Source organism: Capronia epimyces, assembly GCF_000585565.1.
Source record: "Capronia epimyces CBS 606.96 chromosome Unknown aczIQ-supercont1.7, whole genome shotgun sequence".
Taxonomy (NCBI): Eukaryota; Fungi; Ascomycota; class Eurotiomycetes; order Chaetothyriales; family Herpotrichiellaceae; genus Capronia; species Capronia epimyces.
In genome coordinates, this window is record NW_006912910.1 from 907783 (window position 1) to 928529 (window position 20747).

The 20747-nt window shown below is 52.6% G+C and overlaps 6 protein-coding genes across 6 annotated transcripts; 3 read left to right on the forward strand and 3 right to left on the reverse strand.

The window, feature by feature from the left end:
- Window positions 1-905: 905 nt before the first annotated feature.
- A1O3_08132 (uncharacterized protein) lies at window positions 906-2857 on the reverse strand (the record flags this gene model as incomplete). Its single annotated transcript, XM_007738231.1, has 3 exons — window positions 906-1004; window positions 1055-2456; window positions 2517-2857. 3 exons carry the CDS (start codon window positions 2855-2857, stop codon window positions 906-908), a joined length of 1842 nt encoding a protein of 613 aa, XP_007736421.1.
- Window positions 2858-3454: 597 nt separating this feature from the next.
- Window positions 3455-4610, reverse strand: A1O3_08133 (dipeptidyl-peptidase III; the record flags this gene model as incomplete). Its single annotated transcript, XM_007738232.1, has 5 exons — window positions 3455-3755; window positions 3805-4160; window positions 4245-4380; window positions 4434-4470; window positions 4532-4610. The coding sequence occupies 5 exons, from the start codon at window positions 4608-4610 to the stop codon at window positions 3455-3457; spliced, it is 909 nt and encodes a 302-aa protein (XP_007736422.1).
- Window positions 4611-6294: 1684 nt separating this feature from the next.
- On the forward strand, window positions 6295-9268 carry A1O3_08134 (minichromosome maintenance protein 6; the record flags this gene model as incomplete). Its single annotated transcript, XM_007738233.1, has 2 exons — window positions 6295-9036; window positions 9137-9268. 2 exons carry the CDS (start codon window positions 6295-6297, stop codon window positions 9266-9268), a joined length of 2874 nt encoding a protein of 957 aa, XP_007736423.1.
- A 647-nt stretch (window positions 9269-9915) lies between these two features.
- A1O3_08135 (uncharacterized protein) lies at window positions 9916-14207 on the reverse strand (the record flags this gene model as incomplete). The annotated part of the gene is made up of 4 exons (XM_007738234.1): window positions 9916-10109; window positions 10211-13333; window positions 13383-13532; window positions 13580-14207. 4 exons carry the CDS (start codon window positions 14205-14207, stop codon window positions 9916-9918), a joined length of 4095 nt encoding a protein of 1364 aa, XP_007736424.1.
- An 817-nt stretch (window positions 14208-15024) lies between these two features.
- Window positions 15025-18939, forward strand: A1O3_08136 (myosin heavy chain; the record flags this gene model as incomplete). Its single annotated transcript, XM_007738235.1, has 1 exon — window positions 15025-18939. One exon carries the CDS (start codon window positions 15025-15027, stop codon window positions 18937-18939), a length of 3915 nt encoding a protein of 1304 aa, XP_007736425.1.
- A 950-nt stretch (window positions 18940-19889) lies between these two features.
- A1O3_08137 (uncharacterized protein) lies at window positions 19890-20192 on the forward strand (the record flags this gene model as incomplete). The annotated part of the gene is made up of 1 exon (XM_007738236.1): window positions 19890-20192. The coding sequence occupies one exon, from the start codon at window positions 19890-19892 to the stop codon at window positions 20190-20192; it is 303 nt and encodes a 100-aa protein (XP_007736426.1).
- Window positions 20193-20747: the final 555 nt, after the last annotated feature.

Consider the following 20747-nt stretch of genomic DNA (forward strand, 5'->3'; position numbering starts at 1 on the left):
TATTCCGTAATGCCTTCAGCCAGTCTCGTGGTTCTTGCGCAGCCCAATTCCCGATCTGTGTACCAGCTCTTCCGCGACAACGTCTCGAAGGCCCTGGTACCAGGAAAATCACACGCATTGGATTCTACGTGCAATGAAAGGTGTTTGACACGGGAAGGCAGATTGGTAAACGTACCATTTTCGCGAGGACAGGACACCGCGTTTAGCAGGACGAAGTGCTTTTGGGAAACGAGAAGATGGAGTCTAAGTACTGCACTACCGCATAGCTGGGAAGGCGATCAAGGGTCGTCCTAGTTCGAGATGCGTCCAGGAGATTATGAGCAGGGCCCTGATGTAATTGAGAAGTATTGCGTTCGGTGATCTGTTGATCTGGCATCAACGAGCGACAGTCCAACGAGGGAGAGTGCAGCGCGGTTCTCCCGCAGTTCTGGAGCCAAGCCAGATCAAAATCTTATCTTATCATGCCTGTTACAATCAAGGCCATTTGGGACTGGCACACTACTTTGTATAGCCCTGTTCTAAGATGCATTTGCACACGGTAGAACGCAGCTTGGGCTTGTATTTTGCCTGTTCTCGTACACATATGACATCCTGTTGTCGACCACCCACAGGGTTGGGGCAGAAACCTATCATATCCACATGCCAAATCAGCTCTATTTTACACATCCGCCCTTAAACCCTGGTGTGATTCCAAACACCTTGCTACCACTACCTGCACCTTTGCTAGATGTCCTTCAGCAAGCAAAGAACCCCCCAGACTGATCGACTCCCTTCGAACGCAGTGAAAAAAGTTCCGTCGGGTATTTCGAGATGAGATCCAAGAAACCACAGTGGCAGGAGACTGGAAAAGGCGCAAAAGATGCAAAAGGTAGAAAAGGATAAAAACTGCGTCATCCAAGGCGGATCTATCTGCCAAGTGGGATAGTCTGTCTGTGTAGGCCTTGCGACCAGACTGGAAGCTTCTTGTCTCGTTCGTAGATCAAACCACAATTGTTGCACAAAGTCTAGGACGTGTTAGTGATGAAGCTGGATTGGGTCGAGGGTGAAAACTCACTCTTGGTCCAAAAGGACCGTCTCGAACGGCCCACACGGCATTGCCGGGTATCAGGCAATGCTTGCATCTCCAGTTCTGCCTCTCATATTCCTGGAGCCGGTTGCCTTCCCCTCCCCAGCCAGCACCGGCGGAAGTGCCGCCTTCCGGGGTTTGAGCTTTGGACACAGGACTGATTGATCGGAACCTTCGTTTCTTTCTGTTTCTTTCTCCGCGCCCCATCAGTGGTGTCTCATCGCCGTTCGCTCCAACGGAAATGTAGTCGAAGTAACTGCCGCGTTGTTGGGCCTCCTGCTCTCGAGTGGTAGGTACCATCCCGGCCGTAGAACTGAACCTCGCGGTTTCTCTCCGTAGTCTTCTGAGCTGCCGTTCTCGATCACCTTCTCTTTTTTCAATCTCTTCTTTGCTTAGAGCTTCGAATTTCGGTTCCCATTCAGCCCCAAAATCGTCCACGTCGTACCTCCAACCAGCTCCCTCTTCTGTGCGGACTGCTTGGTTGTCGATTTCGCCGCTACCCCAAGCACCGCCGCCTATCATGACCATTCCGCCTTCACAAGCCTCCTTCTTCAATCGCAACACAGCCTCGTAGATGGCATGGGTGATAGCCATGACCCATTCTCCACCCAGCCCCATGTCTGCACATGTCTGCTTCGCAAATGCTTCGGCGGCGCCAGGTGGATGTAGCAATGACCATTCAAATTTGTCTTGGTAGAGTTTGGATGAAAGATAGATGGATAACGTGATGACGCAACGGTAGGTGTCGTCAGGGTTCAGATATGGATCCTCCGCAGATTCGTCACTATGTCCCAACTGTTGCTCCGGTGGAAAGGGTGAAGCAGCCGCTGTGACGGTAGCACCATTACTCAACGATATTGGTCGGGGTGTGGATGGTGTGGGTGTTCCTGGTGTCGTTGATGCTGGCCGAGATATCGACGCTCCTAGTAGTGGCCGGGGCGTCCCATCTCGTGAACTTCCATTAGCCGTGGCCAAGGGTGTCGGCGCAATGTTAGCGTCCGCGATCTGGGTACGCTTCGGTTGCGTATGAAACAGTGGATGCATGGCCACACCGGCGTAGTCTTCTAACTGGGTGCGAATTTGCTGGCTGATATTCATAGCAAGCGCGGTCTGGTTTGGTAGGTCGAGTTCTCGGACAAAGTTGATGGCAAAGTCATCGGGAGTTAGCAATTCCTCGTGAAGATTCCACAGGAATATATCACGAATCTTGTACCCCGGGGCCATCTCCGGTCTCTTAAACATTGGGAGGGAGGGGTTGATGCCCACCTCCATCCCAGTTCGAGGCAACGGAAATGGTGCTTCTGGCTGGTGGGGAGGAACATCCAAGTCTATTCGGATAGGTATGAGAGTGAGAGGGAGTTGCGCCTGAACATGGGCCTGCGAATCGGTTCTGCGAAAAGAAAGAGTGTTAAAAATCTCCCGGTAGCAGCTCAAAAGGACTCTGACTTACGTGGGTCTTGCGGTCCGCCTGATGATCCAGTCTCTGTAGATGGGTTGTAAATCTACGGGTTCATGTATCTCCTTGCCGACCTTTCCATGTTGCGGCTCCTTCTTCTCGAGCTCCTCCCGCCGCAGTGATCGAAGACCTGTTGGTCGCCTCGGACCTTCGCTATCGTCAAAGTCATCTTCGTCGTATGCATCGTCGGCGTAATTGATTATGGTTGTTCCTCTTTTGGTCGTACGACTGCCCGGCACGACATTCTGGGTTTGGAGGACAGGTTGGAGCAAAGTGTTGGCGTATTGACGAATTCGCGGAGCATAGCTGGTTATAAAAGCCTGCGCGGGAGCCATGGTGAGAGCGTAAACACTAGATGAACATGGCAAAAGGCAACACGCGATAAGACTGCCGAATACTGCGGTTGTGCTGCCCCGGTCGCGGTCGGAGGAAAACACGTCTGGTTCAAAGCGCAGGTCGGGTCTGGGACGACTTGAAATGTTCGCAACGCGACTCACCATTCGCTTCACTCCCCGCCAAGCCCAGTCGCAAATCTTACATAAGCCAGCCAGCCTCGCCCGTGCCCGCACTGGCACCACACTGCAAGAGTACATGTACTGCATGCACAGCTTTCAGCAACAATGAACGCTCCGAAAACTGGCACGCTTGATTTCATGCACCTAGTGACACCGGACGAGACATACGGCTGTAAAACAATCAAAGTGGACGCGAAAAGTCTGCTGTATTGTGTGCATCCTATCTGTGTACAAGCCTTCCATGACCAACTCCACGCCCTATTCCGATATCGACTCAGAGTCCTGAACAATGCCTGATCGTGGGATATCACAAATCAATCTTGTATGCAATGGCCTGCGCAGAATCAAGCAAAAGAGCCACAACGAACGCGGCTGTTATGTCACCGCAAACCGATGACGCTCTGCATTGAATATAAGTCACGACTGCCGGTAGGTCAGGGTAGGATCACTCACCATTTCAAGGGTCCACACCCTTCGTATCCATACTTTTAGCTTGCCTGCCACCCCTTCGACATCATCCAGCTCAACACCCTCCCACCAGCACCTTCGTGCAGGCTTCCGCCAAAAGAGTAATAGTTTTTGGGCCATCCCGACAGCGTTACTTCCCGCGATGTCACCTTTGATGTCTGTTCGTAAGCGAGCCAGGGCGAGACTGCAAATGACCGCCTTGTTCGGCTCCCCTGCTCGATGACCCCAAGCATCATCGTGATTGAACCCTCTAGTTGATCAGCATACCTTCACAAAGAACACAAATTGACCTAACATACCCAGCAGTCAACATTTCAATCAAGTGCTGCTCTGTCGTCCCGGCCTCTTCACTCCTCTTGAGCCCAGAGAAGATGCCGTTCTGTTTGAGTAAAGATCTGCCTGCTGCCCGTTTGACTTCGGTCATCTCCAACTGTTCAATGTCCGGTCGAGGAGGGATTACGTAGAAGTCGAGATCCTCTCTCAAAACGATGATCCCCGCTCTATCTTGTAGCATGTCCTTCGTGGACCCTTGTAGTGGCTCGATTGACATCGGATCGTTCTCTGGCGGTGTTGTTGGTGAAGGGGATGCTGAGGGTATTGATTGTGCAACATCGCGGAAGAAACTTAACATATACTGCAGGGATGCTGGGTCATACTGCGAAAGATACGTTACATCTCCGATATAAATACAAGTATTGCTAAGGACAGAAATGACATGGGGTGTTTGAGAGAGACATACGTCAACGGGATAGACATCGCCGTCATGAAAGGCATTCATGTGACCGTCTGGAAGAAGGCCATTCGGGAATAATGACAGCAACACAAATTCGGGGAGTGTCAACAGTTCATCTCGAGATAGGGTGAATTGAGTCCCCCTGTAAGACCGTTAGTACGTAACTCGTGGAATGCAGACACACGGTGGACATACCTCAAGTCCAGTGTAATATGTTCATCGGCTGCAATTTCTCCCGCTGTAAACTCGATTAGTACTTGTATGAAGCTTGGCTTTGGCTGTTGATGGCCTACCTCCCAATGTATTGATGGGGGGGCCGGCTGTCTGCTGAACTTGAGTGATAATGCTGGCAGCACCACCAGCGGCCGCCATAACGTAGGCAAATGAATCTATTGGACTCGACCCTTCTGTGTACGGTGGTGGAGGCTCCCCGTCGTCGATTGCCTTGGAAGACTGGGCCTTTGTGTCCTGTGGAAGGGCAGCTTTAGTTTCAGCCTCAGCCTTGGACTCGGCTTCGTCTGCGGCGAGAGCCTCCTCGAAGGAGGGTGCCGGTGCTGTGGCTAGAAGTGACTCGCAGGCAGTCTCGGTAATAGTAGCCCTTATGCTGTCGAGTTCGGCGTCGGAGGGGAAGTAGAGGGAGGAGAACGGGGGCGGTCGCGGCGAGGGCGGACTCGAGGAGGATGGTTCAGACGTCGGCGGATGAGGGGGAGGCGCAATGTATGTCTTGTCGTCAGAAGTGTCGATAGGGTTGTAGGTCGACAACGCCGTGGTGGGCAATCTTCAGGCGAAGCCAAATGTGACCAGGTAAGTGGGTTGTGCTGCCACCGCAACAAATCAAGCTTGTCAGGCACGGTGCAGAGGCGTGCGACGGGCAGAGGGTGGCGCTCTCCAGTTTTGCGTTCAATGGAGGTTCGATATCGACGCTGCAGCAGTAACGTGGGGTGTGTTTGAGATGGCTGGCGGTCGCGCGGGACGTGGGTTTGGGATAAAGTGGACGCTGTGGTTCGAGCGTGGAGAGAATGGAGGTGGTTTGAGATGGTCGAGATGCGTCAAGCTTGGAGTTGCGATGGACAAGATCCAAGACTGGACACCAGCCACTTGTATGTACGGAGTACCTATTACAGTACTGTGTATTGGCGGCAATATTATTACTCGGCCAACCTACCTAGGTACCTACTAGGTACCTGGAGGTGCCTACTACCTAGTAGCAGTACTGAGTACTCGTATGTTCTTTTGGCGGCATCTTAGAGTGCTCTAGGCGGCTCGTAGCCTCGGGCGCGCCTTCCCCCTGACCCCAAGAACAATTCCCACCGCTTAGCCTCAGCTACCAAGATACTTGATCACATCGTCTTCCATGCCGAGTCTTGATTGGGACGACTCCCATCTCTCAGCACATCTACAGATTGAAAAAGGACTCGTTAGCATGATGATAACATTATATGTACATTATATACGGTGTATGGAGTAAAAAGGGGTCTGCTGATAAGGAAAATCAATGTTCGTGTGCTGTAGTAAGTAAGGACTGGTCGCTCCTGAGCCTCTCTTGCTGCACCTAGACGCCGACGCCTACTTAATCAGGTGCCTGCGTCCTGTAACAAGCCTACCTGACTCCTACTCAGTGTTCCGCATGTATTCGCTCATTGAGGTATCCGAGTCGCGCCTGTTCTTCTTGCTACCACGTATATTGATTGGGAACGCCGTCTGGTGCGCTCGTTGACACATCATTCGATTCGATTCGACGCAATCCGGCCTCATTTACATATTCGCAGCTGGTACTCTACCAGTCTTACATCCTGTGAGTTCCTCGTACCAACTTAGTGTAAAATCGTGTAATCAGTTCACTACGTCGAACTGGGTGATCTCGTTCATAACGTTGTAGTAGAGGCTGCCAGCTACACGTGACTCAGATCTGTCTGCCAAGAACCACTTTACGCGCGACGCGTGAAGGCGCGTTTCCGTGTTGAAGTTCTAGGGGCCTCTGATTGAAGACTGTGTTTGCTTGCAGTTGATCGATGCGAAAGGATTCCTCACAAATTCACTTCGAAGAACCGCAGCAATGTCAGCCTTAGTGGACTCGATTCTCAACTCAGATGCTCTGGGAGCCGCTCCTTCCTCACCACGGCGTACTCACCACGACATCCCTTCCTCCCGTGCTCGTCCAGCCCCCTCTGAGAGCAATGGGATCCCTTCAGAAGCCGACATATTTCCAGACGATGAAATCGTGGGCGCAGCTCGAGGAAGAAACCGAAACCCCCTGGATCGGAATGTATCGCAGGTCGTAGATCGCGCAGGAGAAAGAGTCCAGCAGGCCTTTGAGGATTTCCTCGAGTCACATACCGAAGAGCCGTCCTCGTCTGCGGCCCCTCCGTCCAGCGAGTTGAAAACTGATAAATACTACATCAATCAGATCCATGGCCTCAGGGAATTTCAGCTCTCCACACTCTATGTTGACTACCGACATCTGTTGTCCTACAAAGAAGGTCCGATCCTGGCAGATGCAATTGCAAGCCAGTATTATCGTTTCCTCCCTTTTCTCACAAAAGCTCTGCATAACCTCCTAGCCAAGTATGAGCCGATATACTTCAAAGATCATCGCCAGATGACCAGCAATGCATCTCAAGCTGGTTCCTCGATGGCGGGGAATGCAACCAGCGAGGCAAGCAGCCAGGGAGATAAAACCATCAACCAACAGACCGACAAAATATTCACATTGGCCTTTTACAATCTGCCAATTGTGTCACGAGTACGGCAGCTACGAACAGATCAGATAGGCAAGTTGCTTTCTGTCTCGGGCACGGTCACAAGAACATCGGAAGTCCGTCCAGAGCTGGCTCTAGGGACGTTCATTTGTGAGGCATGCAACACCACTGTCCCCAATGTCGAACAAACATTCAAGTACACGGAACCGAACGTATGTCCCAACTTAGTGTGTGGCAACAAAGTGGCCTGGCGACTGGATATTCGAAACAGCACCTTCGTGGACTGGCAACGATGTCGGATCCAGGAGAACAGCTCGGAAATTCCGACAGGAAGTATGCCGAGGACGATGGATGTTATACTTCGGGGTGAGCAGGTTGAGCGCACAAAGCCTGGTGAGAGATGTATTTTCACGGGTACTCTGATCGTTGTGCCGGATGTGTCTCAGCTGGGCATCCCTGGTGTGCGGCCAGAGGCATCGAAGGAGAACAGAAACTTCCGTGGAGCAGATGCCGGTGGATCTGGTGTAACAGGTCTGAAGGCTCTGGGAGTCCGAGATCTCACCTATCGAATGGCATTCTTAGCATGCTTCTCTTGCCCTGATACAACGACTCCCGGCCAGCCCGCGAACCAGTTGAATGGCCAATCGACAAACATCCTGAACTCTCTCCACCAGACCGACATCTTTGATCAGTATGACAGTGGAGAACGAGCTCAAGAGGCATATCTTGAGACGCTGACGCACGCTGAGATCGAAGATTTGAAATACATGGTCCATTCTGACAAGATCTACAGCAGGCTTGTTCAGAGTCTTGCCCCAATGGTCTACGGACACGAAATTGTCAAGAAAGGTCTACTGTTGCAACTCCTCGGGGGGGTTGCGAAGATGACCCCTGAGGGGATGCCACTCAGAGGCGACATCAATATCTGCATTGTCGGCGATCCGTCGACCTCCAAATCTCAATTCCTCAAATACATTGCCTCTTTCCTGCCTCGGGCCGTCTACACTTCAGGAAAAGCTTCCAGCGCCGCAGGTTTGACCGCAGCCGTGGTAAAAGATGAAGAGACAGGAGAGCATACCATCGAGGCCGGTGCTCTCATGTTATCTGACTCAGGGACGTGCTGCATTGACGAGTTCGACAAGATGGATATCAGCGACCAAGTCGCCATTCACGAGGCCATGGAACAACAGACCATCTCCATCGCTAAAGCCGGCATCCACGCGACGCTCAATGCACGCACGAGTATCCTCGCAGCTGCAAATCCCATTGGAGGCAGATATAACCGCAAGACTACCTTAAGAGCAAACATCAACATGTCAGCTCCTATCATGTCGCGATTCGATCTGTTCTTCGTTATTCTGGATGAATGCAACGAGAACATTGACCGCCATCTTGCCGACCACATTGTCAACCTCCATATGCTGAAGGACGACTTTGTACAGCCAGAGTTCTCTACCGAACAATTGCAACGGTACATTCGCTTTGCGCGAACGTTCAAACCGGTGTTCACACCACGGGCCAAAGTTTTGCTTGTCGAGAAATACAAGGAACTCCGCTCCAACGACGCAGGCGGCTTGGGAAGGAACAGCTACCGCATTACTGTGCGACAATTGGAATCGCTCATCCGTCTGAGTGAGGCCATCGCCAAAGCCAATTGTGTCGAAGACATTACAGAGCCCATGGTCCTCGAAGCGTTCTCTCTGCTACGTCTGTCAATCATCAGCGTGGAAAAGGACGATGTTGAGGTGGATGACGATGAAGATGAAGCTGATGCCGAACAAGCTGCGCAACATGCGCAGGAAGATGGCGATAGTCCCATGGGGGATGATGCCCATGAACAAGATAATTCGGCAGGCCATGCGCATGGTACACCCGCGCCAACCCGTGCTCCCACGAAGATTACGTTTGAAAAGTACCATCAGATCCAGAACATGTTGGCATCACGGATCCGCGACCTGGAGGACCAAACCGGTGAAGGTCCCGAGCACGAGGAGCTCCTTCTGTGGTATCTCGAGCAGATCGAGGATACAATCAACAATGAAGAGGAGCTTGACGCCGAGAGATCGTTGGCCAAAAAGGTTCTGAAGAGAATGGTTCGGGTACGTATATTCTTTTCTTGCTGCACCTCTGATCTCTCCTGCCACACCCCTGGCTCCAATCACAGACCTTTGCATAAGTAAGCGCTGACCCATTTTACAGGATAGTGTAATCATCCCGATCCGGGGCGAAGGACTCGTTGGAGATGACGGCGATGACCAACCCTCGAGTGCTGCAAGCCAGCGACTTGCTTATGCTTTGCACCCCAACTGCGGCATTTTCGATGATGAATGACCATGGGACGCTCTATACTAAACCAGGCAGCAATGTTATGTTTTGTGGGCTTGCCCTGGGAGGGAAAGGTCACAGGCTCTGGTGAGCGCCCATCGGGCTCTGTATTCTAGGAACTGATGGGAATGGTGACGGCGGTCAGCATTCCCATGTGTATGCAGCGTGATGTTGATGACTGCACGGGTTTTTTCAAAGGTTTCTGTAGAGATACATACCATGTGCGTCTGGCGTTTGTCTACTTGCCCTAGTTGAATGCTTTCGGGGATAATGTGATATGCAATGGACATCGATATGATACAAGGCTAGGACCAACACCGATCTTAGGCTAGATGCAACGCTACAGTCCCTGTTAATGCAAGGTCCAACGTCGGCCATGCTCCCCAGCTCGACGGCGCCTTTCCTGTTCTGTGTTTGTTTCGATTCCCACCGTCCCCAATCCCGATGTTTTGGTCGTACAAGAAAATACACAGGCGTAGAGGACACGCTCTGAAGCTCACTGCCCCTAGATCATAAAGTGAACCGGTTCAAATCGGGGCATGCCGGTAGCCGTGTCTGGTCCAATTGCCCAGAAAACAATCAACGCCAGGATGCGACACGAGCACCGATCGTCGAAGGACTCGATTACACACACAGCGTATGCCGTACCCTTTTTAGGGAGCCTCTTCCTTCTCTGCGAAGAAGTTGCGGCGATACGCTGATAGTGCATTCGCCACCTCCTCGAACTCTTTGACGTCCCGAGCTTTCAGCCCTGCAATTACCTGCTTCAGACCGACGATGAATTGATCTCGCAGCGTCTTATCTTTGATGTCGGCAGCCGAGCTCATTTGGATGAGGATCTTGTCATCTGTAGATATAGCACACGGAGATCAGTATCAGCGGGGTCGACTTGCTAAAGAGAAAACGAACTAGTGAAGCACAACGCGCGGTCTCATTCTGTCCACGTACCAGAAAGGCCAAGCTGGCTGAAGTGCTGTTCTTCGCACTTCGGGTCTCTGCAAGGTTCGCCGGAGAGCTCAGTCGGGCACAGAGGGCGTGATGGGTCGATCTGATTGCTGTACGTTAATGACCGATATCCCGTCTTGACCGTGTCGTTGTAGTCAGGGTGGAACCGATACGTCTTCAAGGTACTGAGAGGTGTCTTGTAAGGGACAAAATGAACTGTCGAGGGCTCCCTGCCATCAAGAATGGACGTAGCTCCTGGTGATTCACCATCAGGTACATCCTGCGTCTTGGGCGAGCTGTCCGCCTCAGCCAGTTCGAGACCAGATTCACTATCATCGAGTTTTGTATCGGCTGACGTCGCCGACACCACTTGTCCTTGATCGACGGGCTCATGTGCCATGTCCTCGGATCGGCCAGCCTCGGTGTCAAGTTGATCTTCGCTGAGTTCATACTCCTCGTTGACCCCTGTTGTAGGCGTCAGATCCTGTACAGGAGCCTCTTCCGGGTCATATTCGTCCGAGTCTTCATCAGACTGTTGCGTAGGTTGACTGGTGTCGGCATCAGCAGGTTCGTAGTCTTCTTCTTCTTCATCATCGTCATCGTCGTCATCATCCTCCTCCTCCGCCTCAGAACCACTATCGGACATGCTGACACTTCCTTCGCTATCATCATCCATGTCCATGGAGGTATCGTTGGATGGTCGTCTCGAGTCAGAAGCCGGCACGGTAGTCTGGTGGATCTCGGGTAGGTATTCCGGCTCAGGGGAGATCTCCATTGCATCCGTTTGTAGAGTATCCACGCGTGCGGCTGCTTGAAGCGCCTCCTCTTTTCCCACCGCTTCTTGGGAGTGAGCAGCAGTTGTAACTAGAAATTTTGAGGGAGCGTCAGGGGCCTGTCCATTTGAAGTAGTCGCGGTCTCTGCATCGATCGCCGGTTGGGCAGAAGTAGAGTCCTCAAGTGTAGTCTTGGAGAGTACTTCTCGATTGGGATGACTTAAAGTGGCCCCGGAGTCGTCATTTGATGAATTTGGACCCGGAGGTGACGCCGTGCTCGTGATCGTGGTAGGCTGTGTCTGGGGTACGGGCTCTGACTCCTCCGCAGGATTCTCTCGAACTTGTTCGGCTTCCGCAAGCTTGTCGAGCTTGATCTGTTGAAGCTCGTCGGCATACTGTTTCTGGCCTGAACGACCCTCTTGCAGCTGTTTTTCGAGCTCCGCAATCTCTCCTAAGAGCTCATTCACCCGCCTTGTTGATCGTTCCAGTGCCGTTTGGTAGTTCTCAACATCTGCCTGGGTACGGGCGAGATCGCTCCTCGCTCTCTCAAGACGGACCTCGGTCTTCTGTACTTCTGCATTGAGGTCGGGCAAGCCTTCCTGCAATACTTGCTGTCGTTGTGCACGTTGTCTAAGCAAATCGGCTTTCAAGGCGGCTGCTCGTTGTGCAAGCTGCGCTGGAGTCAGTTTGGAGATTGTCCGAGCCCCGAGGGACGGTCTCTGGACCGAGGAGGCGAGAGGCGCAGCCTGTGCAGGAGGTTGTGGAGCTGGAGGGCTGCTCGATTGTTGCCCCCCTTGAGGTATCGATGAAACTGAGGGTTCGATCTGACTCCTGCTCCGCTTCAACCTGTTACGCTCTTCGAGTTCGGCGATTTTTCGACGCATCGCTTCGATTTCTGACTGTTTGGCGCGGTACAAGAGTCCACTTCCGGCTTGGTCAGATGCACTGGCTGGGTCTTCCTGCAATGCTGTTAGGGAGGGAAGAGAAGTCTCAGGCTTTTGAAGCATAGAGGCGTCAGAGTATCGACCGGGACGGCCAACGCCCTCCGCGGGGGTTTGAGGTGTTGCTTCAGCTTCCATTTGCATCGCGTCATGCTCTGATCCCTCAAGAATCTCCCCTTCGGATGGATTATCATCACCGGCATCTCCTAAAGCACCATTTCCGTGTGAATGTTCTCCAGTATCTATTTTCTTCGCCTGAGGCTGAAGACCTGACTCGTTGGCGTCAAACGTCAATGGTCGCTTTAGAGATATAGTTGGAGACACCGAGCTACGCGGCTCCGCCGGCACAACTGTGTCTTGCGCGGTATACTCGTTGTTCAGAGTACCGCCCATCTCAGTATCGTCTCCAGAGTCGCGCACTGCCGATCGGTCGGCAGTCTCCTCCAAGCCAAGGTCTCCGCTTGCGGTCATGAATAATCCTGGAATGATGAAAGTTGATTCTCCGGATGGGGCGTTATATGTAGCTATAGCCTGAGAGCTTATCGTCACAGAATCTGCTATGCTCTTGCCACCGGCAATCGTTGCGGTTGCTGCTGCGCCATCCAGGGTAGTCGTCTCGGCTTTTGCTTGTGCCTCGCGTCGTAGTTGCTCCATTCGTTGCTTCACTACCTCTGTCTGCGCTCTAGCTTTGGGCAGGTTTTGAGCTTGCGCTGTTCCAGTCGCAGGGCTCGATGTTGAAGGAGGATTTGTAGAGGGAACAGGCTTTCCGGCTTCCATCGACACCGAAGACTCGTCGTTGGCGGGAGGAATTGCGTTTGTAGTCGCGGGCGAAGGACGTCCTGTTTTCGCAGCAAGCAATTGAGCAATGCGATCCTTTCGTTCCAGATTGGGACTTGGAGCTAATGGGGCATTCGTTGCATCTGACGCCACCGGCAGTGGTGGCTTTTCATTCTTCTGTAGTACGCTCAACCCCAAGGCCTTCGAGGAAGCTTGGGGTGATGGCACATGAGTTGTGGCCTGGATATTGTCTAGACCAACGCCTTGCACCAGCGCGTCCACCGAGGGTTGTTCGGACGTAGCCGGCACGTCGGTGGTACTTGGCAACGATGAGGTTTGAGCAACTTCCCGGGCTTGTTGTGTTTCTTCAAGCTCGACCTTGATACCAAGTTCGCCATAAAGATTCCTCAACACCTGTGGGTTCACGCCCTCCCTCACAAGGTCTTTGTAAAGAATACTGTGGGGGACGAGCGACAACAGAGCACCTTTTGCAAGCTGCCTTAGCTCGGTCGGTGACTTGTTGTCATACGTTCTCATGACTGACTTGGAGAGAGTCGCTCCAGAGACAGAGGTGGATGCGCCGAAGCCGGCAGATGCTCGATCCTGGATTGTGGCAGGTCGAGATGGATCATAGGCTGACAACGAGTTAGCGAGATTTGAAATAAGAGATCCTCAAGCACCTACGAGACACATTTCCGCCGTCCGCTGAGGCTCCAGCGGTAGAACTGGCGTTACCCATCCTTGAATCAGCTGTTGCCTGCTCAACCTGTCCCTGGGCAGTAGCAAAGAGTAGATCAAGATCGGATTTCGAGCCAAAGGATGGAAGACCCTTATCTTTAAGACAGTTAGTTTAGAAGCCAGCTTGCGGTACAAACACGTACCGAGATCAATATCTACGGTCTTTATGTGATGCGCAGGATACGAAGCCCCATTCTGACCGGCGTTTTGTGCACCGTAAGACTGCGGTCCGTGGCGAGAATCCCGCGACTCCCTGGTCTCGGTCTGACCTTGTTGTGGGCCTCCAAAAGGGTCTGACAGATGTTGTGGCACTTGTTCATTGGGACTGTATCCCACACCAACTGCTTGAGTTCCAGAGGTGTTATGATGAGTGTAGGGCGATGGAGCTGCACTGCTCACCAAAGGGGGGAATTGTGGGTATCCCGTGGTGTTTACAGGCATCGGGGGGAATGAGGGAGGCGGAGGAGGCGGCAGACCTGCGCTTGCAAACTGCTTGAAGAGATCCGGGTTGAAAGCGGCAGGAGGAGGGAAATGAGGAAATGGAGGCGCAGGAGGTCGAATCTGGGAATTGGCGTCGAATCTGGGGATATTTGTCGACGGGCTTGGCTGGTAGGAGCCAGGCAGCTGCGGAGGCTGTTGCGGTTGGCCCGGAGGAGTGTGTATCTGCTGCTGCAGCAGTCCATTAGGTGGAAAGGGAGAGTAATATGGCTGTTGCGGCGTGTATGATGTCGTACCCCCATACGACGGGGTTGAAGAGTACGGATGCGCCATTTGCGATGCGCAGAGCACTGTCCTGCGCAGAGAAGAATTTGGATATCACTGGAAGACTTTGGCAAGCCGATAAAGGCAATCTGATTCAGAAGAGCGAGAAATAGACATCATCAAGGCGGCTCGCAGATCCAGACGTGCACAAAGCTGGGAGGAAGAGTCTTACTGCTGGCTCGCGTCCACCACTGGTCGCAAGACAAGGCGGCAGGAGTGTGTCGCAAGCTACCTTCACAGGAGAGTCATTCGGGATCCGTGATAGTGAATCTGCACGGTCAGAGAAGTGGGCACATCGGTAAGAGGATCGGTGGCCTTCGCAATATGTAATATACACGCCGGTGCTTTTTCTGGCAGACGCAATGAGCTGGACAGTTCTGACGAAAATCACAGTCGATGCCCCGACGCAGGCAACGGCAGACCATGCAGCCCAAAGCACATTTTGATATACGGTGCAGTATGAGGCCCCTAAGTGCTGCACCTGCGGCACGTGATTACTTATGATTATAGCGCTGCACTGCTGCACCGTTGCTGGGCAGCGTGTCCCGTCCCATCAACAAATACTTGTTCGGTCAGTTCGTCCATGACGGCTTGTCTGCGGCAACCAAAAGCTACAGCCACTGTGCACGATCCGACACCACCGTGAAAGGAGTCAACGAAACGTCGTTGCACTGCGAGGTGTCATGTTTTGACAGTATCTATCGTATGATACAGAAACCATCATCGTCGCGGCGACATGCTGCTCCATGAACGCAGTCCAGATACCTCGCCGTTTAACGGTCCTTCTCAACGACATCACACATTCAACACATCATACAACTCCAACATGTCTATTGCGGCATCGCCGATGTCATCGACTAGCTTTTCGAAATCACTGTTGTTTGCCTCACCCACCGCTCATCAAGCGTCGCGACAGGACCGCCAACAATCCTACTCCCCTTCGTCGCTGACCTCCATCCCATCACACGTTCGCACGCATTCCCTGCAGCGACAGGCAAGCACGTCAAGTACCTTTGCACCGAAATTCATCAAATCTGAAGAACTACGGAAAAGCGATGACAGGATCTCTGCCATTGAGGGTGAAAATGACTTTTCGGGCCGGCGATATGTATGGGTCAAAGATCCAGAAAAGGCTTTTGTGCGAGGATGGATCACCCAAGACCTTCCGGGAGACAAGGTGCTTGTACAGTTTGAGTCTGGTGCTCAAGTCGAGGTCGACATCGAGGAGGTGGATAAGGTCAACCCCGCCAAATTCGACAAGGCCGATGATATGGCAGAGCTCACCCACCTGAACGAGGCTTCTGTCATTCACAATCTTCACACTCGCTACCAAGCTGATCTCATCTACACCTACTCGGGGTTGTTTTTGGTTACAGTGAATCCTTACTGCCCATTGCCTATCTACGGAAATGACTATGTCAGAATGTACAAAGGCCAGACTCGAGAGGACACTCGTCCTCATATATTTGCTGTTTCAGATGCGGCATTTCGTCGCTTGGTCGAGGAGGGGGAAAACCAGAGTATCCTAGTGACCGGAGAATCTGGTGCAGGCAAAACCGAGAACACAAAGAAGGTTATCCAATATCTCGCAGCCGTTGCGACCTCCGACTTCGACACGCCATTGACGGGCAGGACACCTGGTAAACAACTCTCGAACCTGTCACAACAGATTCTTCGGGCGAATCCGATCCTGGAATCGTTCGGTAATGCTCAGACCGTGCGGAATAACAATTCGTCAAGATTCGGCAAATTCATTCGAATCCAATTCACACGATCTGGCCAGATCGCAGGCGCATTCATCGATTGGTACCTCCTGGAGAAATCCAGAGTCGTCAAAGTCAGCCCACAAGAACGAAGTTACCATATTTTCTATCAACTTCTCGCTGGAGCCGATCAGCGAATGAGAGATGCCCTGCTCATCTCCGGCATGGATGTTGAGGATTTTGCCTACACGAGAGCTGGAAATGACACGATCGGCGGTGTTTCCGACCGTGACGAGTGGAACACGTTGATCGAAGCATTTCATATCATGAATTTCTCGGAAAAGGAACAGATGGCGGTCTTCAAGACAATCGCTGCAGTCCTGCATCTTGGAAATGTCTCCGTCCGACAAGAAAGCAGAGGAGCGGACCAGGCTACACTGACTCCCGAAGCCCGAGCATCTGTGGACAAGGCTTGTCGGCTGATGGGCGTGCAGACAGAGCCTTTCATCAAAGGCCTGTTGCATCCCAAGGTCAAGGCTGGGCGGGAATGGGTTGAGAAAGTGCAAACCCCCGACCAGGTACGCCTAGCGCTGGACGCCCTGGCCAAAGGGGTCTATGAACGCGGCTTCGGGGACCTGGTATCCAAAATCAACACTCAACTCGACCGAGGCGGCGTCAGCAGCGATGACAGCCACTTTATCGGAGTGCTCGATATTGCTGGATTCGAAATCTTCGAAACCAATAGCTTTGAGCAGCTCTGCATCAACTATACCAACGAAAAATTGCAGCAGTTCTTCAACCACTACATGTTTGTCTTGGAACAAGAGGAATATGCCCGAGAACAAATTGAATGGCAATTCATCGATTTTGGGAAGGACCTTCAGCCAACCATCGATCTCATCGAGCTTCCCAATCCTATCGGAATATTTTCCTGCCTGGACGAGGACTCGGTGATGCCCAAGGCTACAGACAAATCATTTACAGACAAACTACATTCGTTGTGGGAGAAGAAGACCCCTAAGTATGCACCAGCTCGCACTCGGCAAGGATTCATCTTGACGCACTATGCGGCAGAGGTCGAATATTCCACGGAGGGTTGGCTGGAGAAGAACAAAGACCCCCTGAACGACAACCTCACCCGACTGCTGTCGGGCTCCAAAGACGAACACATCGCCACCCTTTTCGGGGATTGTGTAGATGAGGTTGATGAGCCATACAGCCCTCGAAGTCGCGTCAAGAAAGGGCTCTTCCGAACTGTCGCTCAAAGACACAAGGAACAATTGAGCTGTTTAATGCGGCAGCTACACTCAACGCAACCGCATTTCGTTCGCTGCATTCTCCCTAACCACAAGAAGAAGCCGAAACAGTTCAATGCCCCATTGGTGCTCGATCAGCTGCGATGCAACGGTGTCCTGGAGGGCATTAGGATCGCACGTACTGGCTTTCCCAATCGATTGACATTTGCAGAATTCAGATCACGATACGAAGTTCTATGCGAGAACATGCCTAGAGGCTATCTCGGTGGCCAAGAAGCCGCAACCATCATGCTGAACTGCTTGAAGATGGATCCGTCAAACTATCGCGTCGGCTTGACCAAGGTGTTCTTCCGGGCTGGGGTGCTTGCCGATCTGGAGGAGCAACGCGACAGTCTCATTCGGGACATCATGTCAAGATTCCAATCTATCGCTCGTGGCTTCATGCAGCGTCGCGTGGCCTTCAAGCAGCTATATCGCGCGGAAGCTACCAGAGTCATCCAGCGCAATCTTAATGTGTACCTCGACCTGCAAGCCAACCCATGGTGGCGTTTGTTCGTGCGGATGAAGCCTCTGCTTGGAGCGACCAGAACTGCAAGTGAGGTCAAGAAGAGAGACGACAAGATTGAACAGTTGCACACCAAGATGAGACAAGAGGCGGCCGAGAAACACCGATTGGAGGACGAGCGTAGACGTGCGGAAATTGAGGTTCAGAGAATCCAGCAGACACTCGAGGCCGAACGAGCGTTGGCTCTCGACAAAGAGGAAATTTTTAAGAGATTACAGTATCGTGAAAGCGAGCTCACCGAAAAGTTGTCGGAGGCCTTGGCCGAGCAGGAGGCTCTTGAGGATCAATTGGATGAAGCTATGAACTCCAAGAAAAAGACTGAAGAAGAACTGGTCACTAGAAGAGAGCAAGTCCTTCAGGCTGGGCAGATCATAACTCGACTGGAGGCGGAGAAGAAAGAACTGCAACGACAACTGGACAAGCTGGAAGACGAGCTGGAAAATGTGGAAAGAACCCACTCACAGAATGACAACCGGTTGGAGAACATCAGTCACGAGCTGCAAGCTCTGAAAAGCCAGCTGGGTGCTAAGGACCGGAAGATTGCTGAAGTCGAGGCGAGTCTGCAGCAAGCTGAAAAGGACAGGGACAACCGGACTGCCAGCCTGGAACAAGAGATTCGGTCTTTGAGAAGTCAGTTGTCGCAGAAAGACCGGATGACGGAGGATCTGGAACAGAAGCTGCAGAAAGTCGAGTCAGTTCGCGCAGAAGAGAATAGGCGTCGGATCGAGGACTTTGAAAGCCAGATCCGAGCACTCCGGAGTGAGCTCAGCGGGAAAGACGGAAAATTGCAGGCTCTCCAAGACACTCTCTCGAAGGTGGACCAGGCTGCGGAAAGCAAGTTGGAAATGGCCAGTACCGAGCTCACTACCACCAAGAAACTGCTACGCGAGGTACAGGGGCAGAATGAGGAGCTTCGCAACCAGGTCACCTCGATGTCAAAGGCATCTGCGAAACATGAAGAGCAGCTCCGGCGCAAAGAAGCTGAGCTGGCGGCACTCATGTCGGATGTCGAACAGTTCGAGAGAGAGAAACTAGGGCTACGCGAGGAGAATAACGCTCTATCCGGACGACACGAAAGCATGCAGGCCAAACATAGAGAGTTGCAGGTCGACTTGGAGAGCTTGAGGGGGCAGCGAGCCAAGATGGAGCGAGAAGCCGCCGAGGTCAAGCGCTACCTGGAGAAAGTGATGCCCTTTTTCAGTCAGAACTTCTCCTGAGCAAGCACCATGGTCGGTGCATGTTGTGGAAATCAGGACTGGAGAGTGATGTGCAAATGACGGAACAATGATGGGGGTTTGGCCCTGGACCCAGGGTCTGCTTGCCTGTGAAGAACGAAGAACGGACTGACTTGGTTCAGGGCGTTACATGGCCGGGTTGTGTATATAGGTAGGGGGTGAAGTCGGTTCGGTCAACTTGGAGTTTTGTGTTTTACAGGAGCATTGAGGGGGCCGCCTTGGACGACCTGACATGTTCAGCCTGGCATAGTACATAAACATGAAGCCTGCACAGCCGCAGCAACAGCATAGCTCCGAGCACAGGATGGTACATGATTTGTCTACCTTGGACTTTGTATCAAGGACGAACAAGCAGGTTGATACTGTGATATGTGTAATTATTGCCCTGTCTAGTTGCGGCCAGCCAGGGGCAAACGCTGCCATACTCGTCACCATTTCGCTTCGCACTCTGGACGGGTGGATGGTACATACTCGGTAGATTGTTCATGTTGCTGGCGAGGCTGCACAAGGCTGCGGATCATACTGCACGAGGGAAACTCACCCGAGATCACTCCACACGACCAAATACAGAGTTACTCCATACTGCGTAGAACCCACGAGCGCTCTTCTACTTGACCGGTATATTGCTCATGCTCCGTGTCTCTCTTGTCCTTGTCTCTTCAAGCACCATCACAAACGCTCAGCTTGTGTCTGTCTTTCCCTCTCCAGGTCCCCGCTGCCCAATCTGCCCAACGCCGCCAGGCCTGTCTTTCTGAGACTCGCCTCGAGACAGTTTCGGAGAAAATGCCGTCTTCATGCAAGGACATCCGTACGTATCTTGGCCCCGCTCAAGTCCAGTCCACCATTTGGCCCGGGGTCTAAGGTCAAAGACTGACATCTTCCGTATGGTAGGTGCGGCCCTTGCAGCGTGCCTGCAAAACTCGGACTGTATAATGGTCGACCGCCACACGCCGCTCGAGTGCCTTTCCCCTCCACTGCTCGAGACGCTTCCGGAACAATGCCAGCAGTTGAAACGCGGGTTCCGCGACTGCAAGCGCGGAATGGTCGACATGAGGAAACGGTTTCGCGGCAACGCGCCCATCTCGACGAGCGTCGAGCTCGAAGGCTCAGGAAAGAAGCCCGCTCAGCTATATGGCGGCAAACCGGCGTTCGATGTTGTGGACGGCATGAAGAAGGAGCAGAGGGGTGAGGTCCAGGGGCTCGGGTTCGACGAGAGCAAAACAAGAGGTCTATGATCCGAGAGAGCAGAACAAGAGGTTCTATGATCCGAGGTGGAAATCAAAATCCAAGGGTTGAGGCTTGGGAGCCAAGTAAAAGAAAATCTTGCTACCTCAGATCACTGTGGGCATCGGTCAAGCTCTGTTCTTCCTTGGAAGACCTTTAAAGCCATGCTACTACCGCGCGCTCCCTGACACCTACCTCTCTGGGACTCGAAGCCCGCTAGATCCGGTATTCCACTCAGGTGTTGGAGGCCCGAATCCGGCTCGGCCTGGACGTCCAGGCAGGAGCGTACGGTTACGATACAATCGTTGGCCGAGCACGATTTAAGGGAGACCTGGTCACCGCCTCCACCTCCAGATGGACATGGGCACATGCTCAAGGCTGTGTGACCACCCTAGAGCCAATACCAGAGCGTCAACACATCCTTTATCAGCACACCATGGAGACAACTCACGGTCTTGCAAATCATTGTCAAGACCGCTGACTGCTATAGTGCAGATGGCGAGCTCTCGGCGTAGAGCGCGGCTTGTCCAGAACGTACACACTGCAGTGTGGCATGTGGCCGCTCT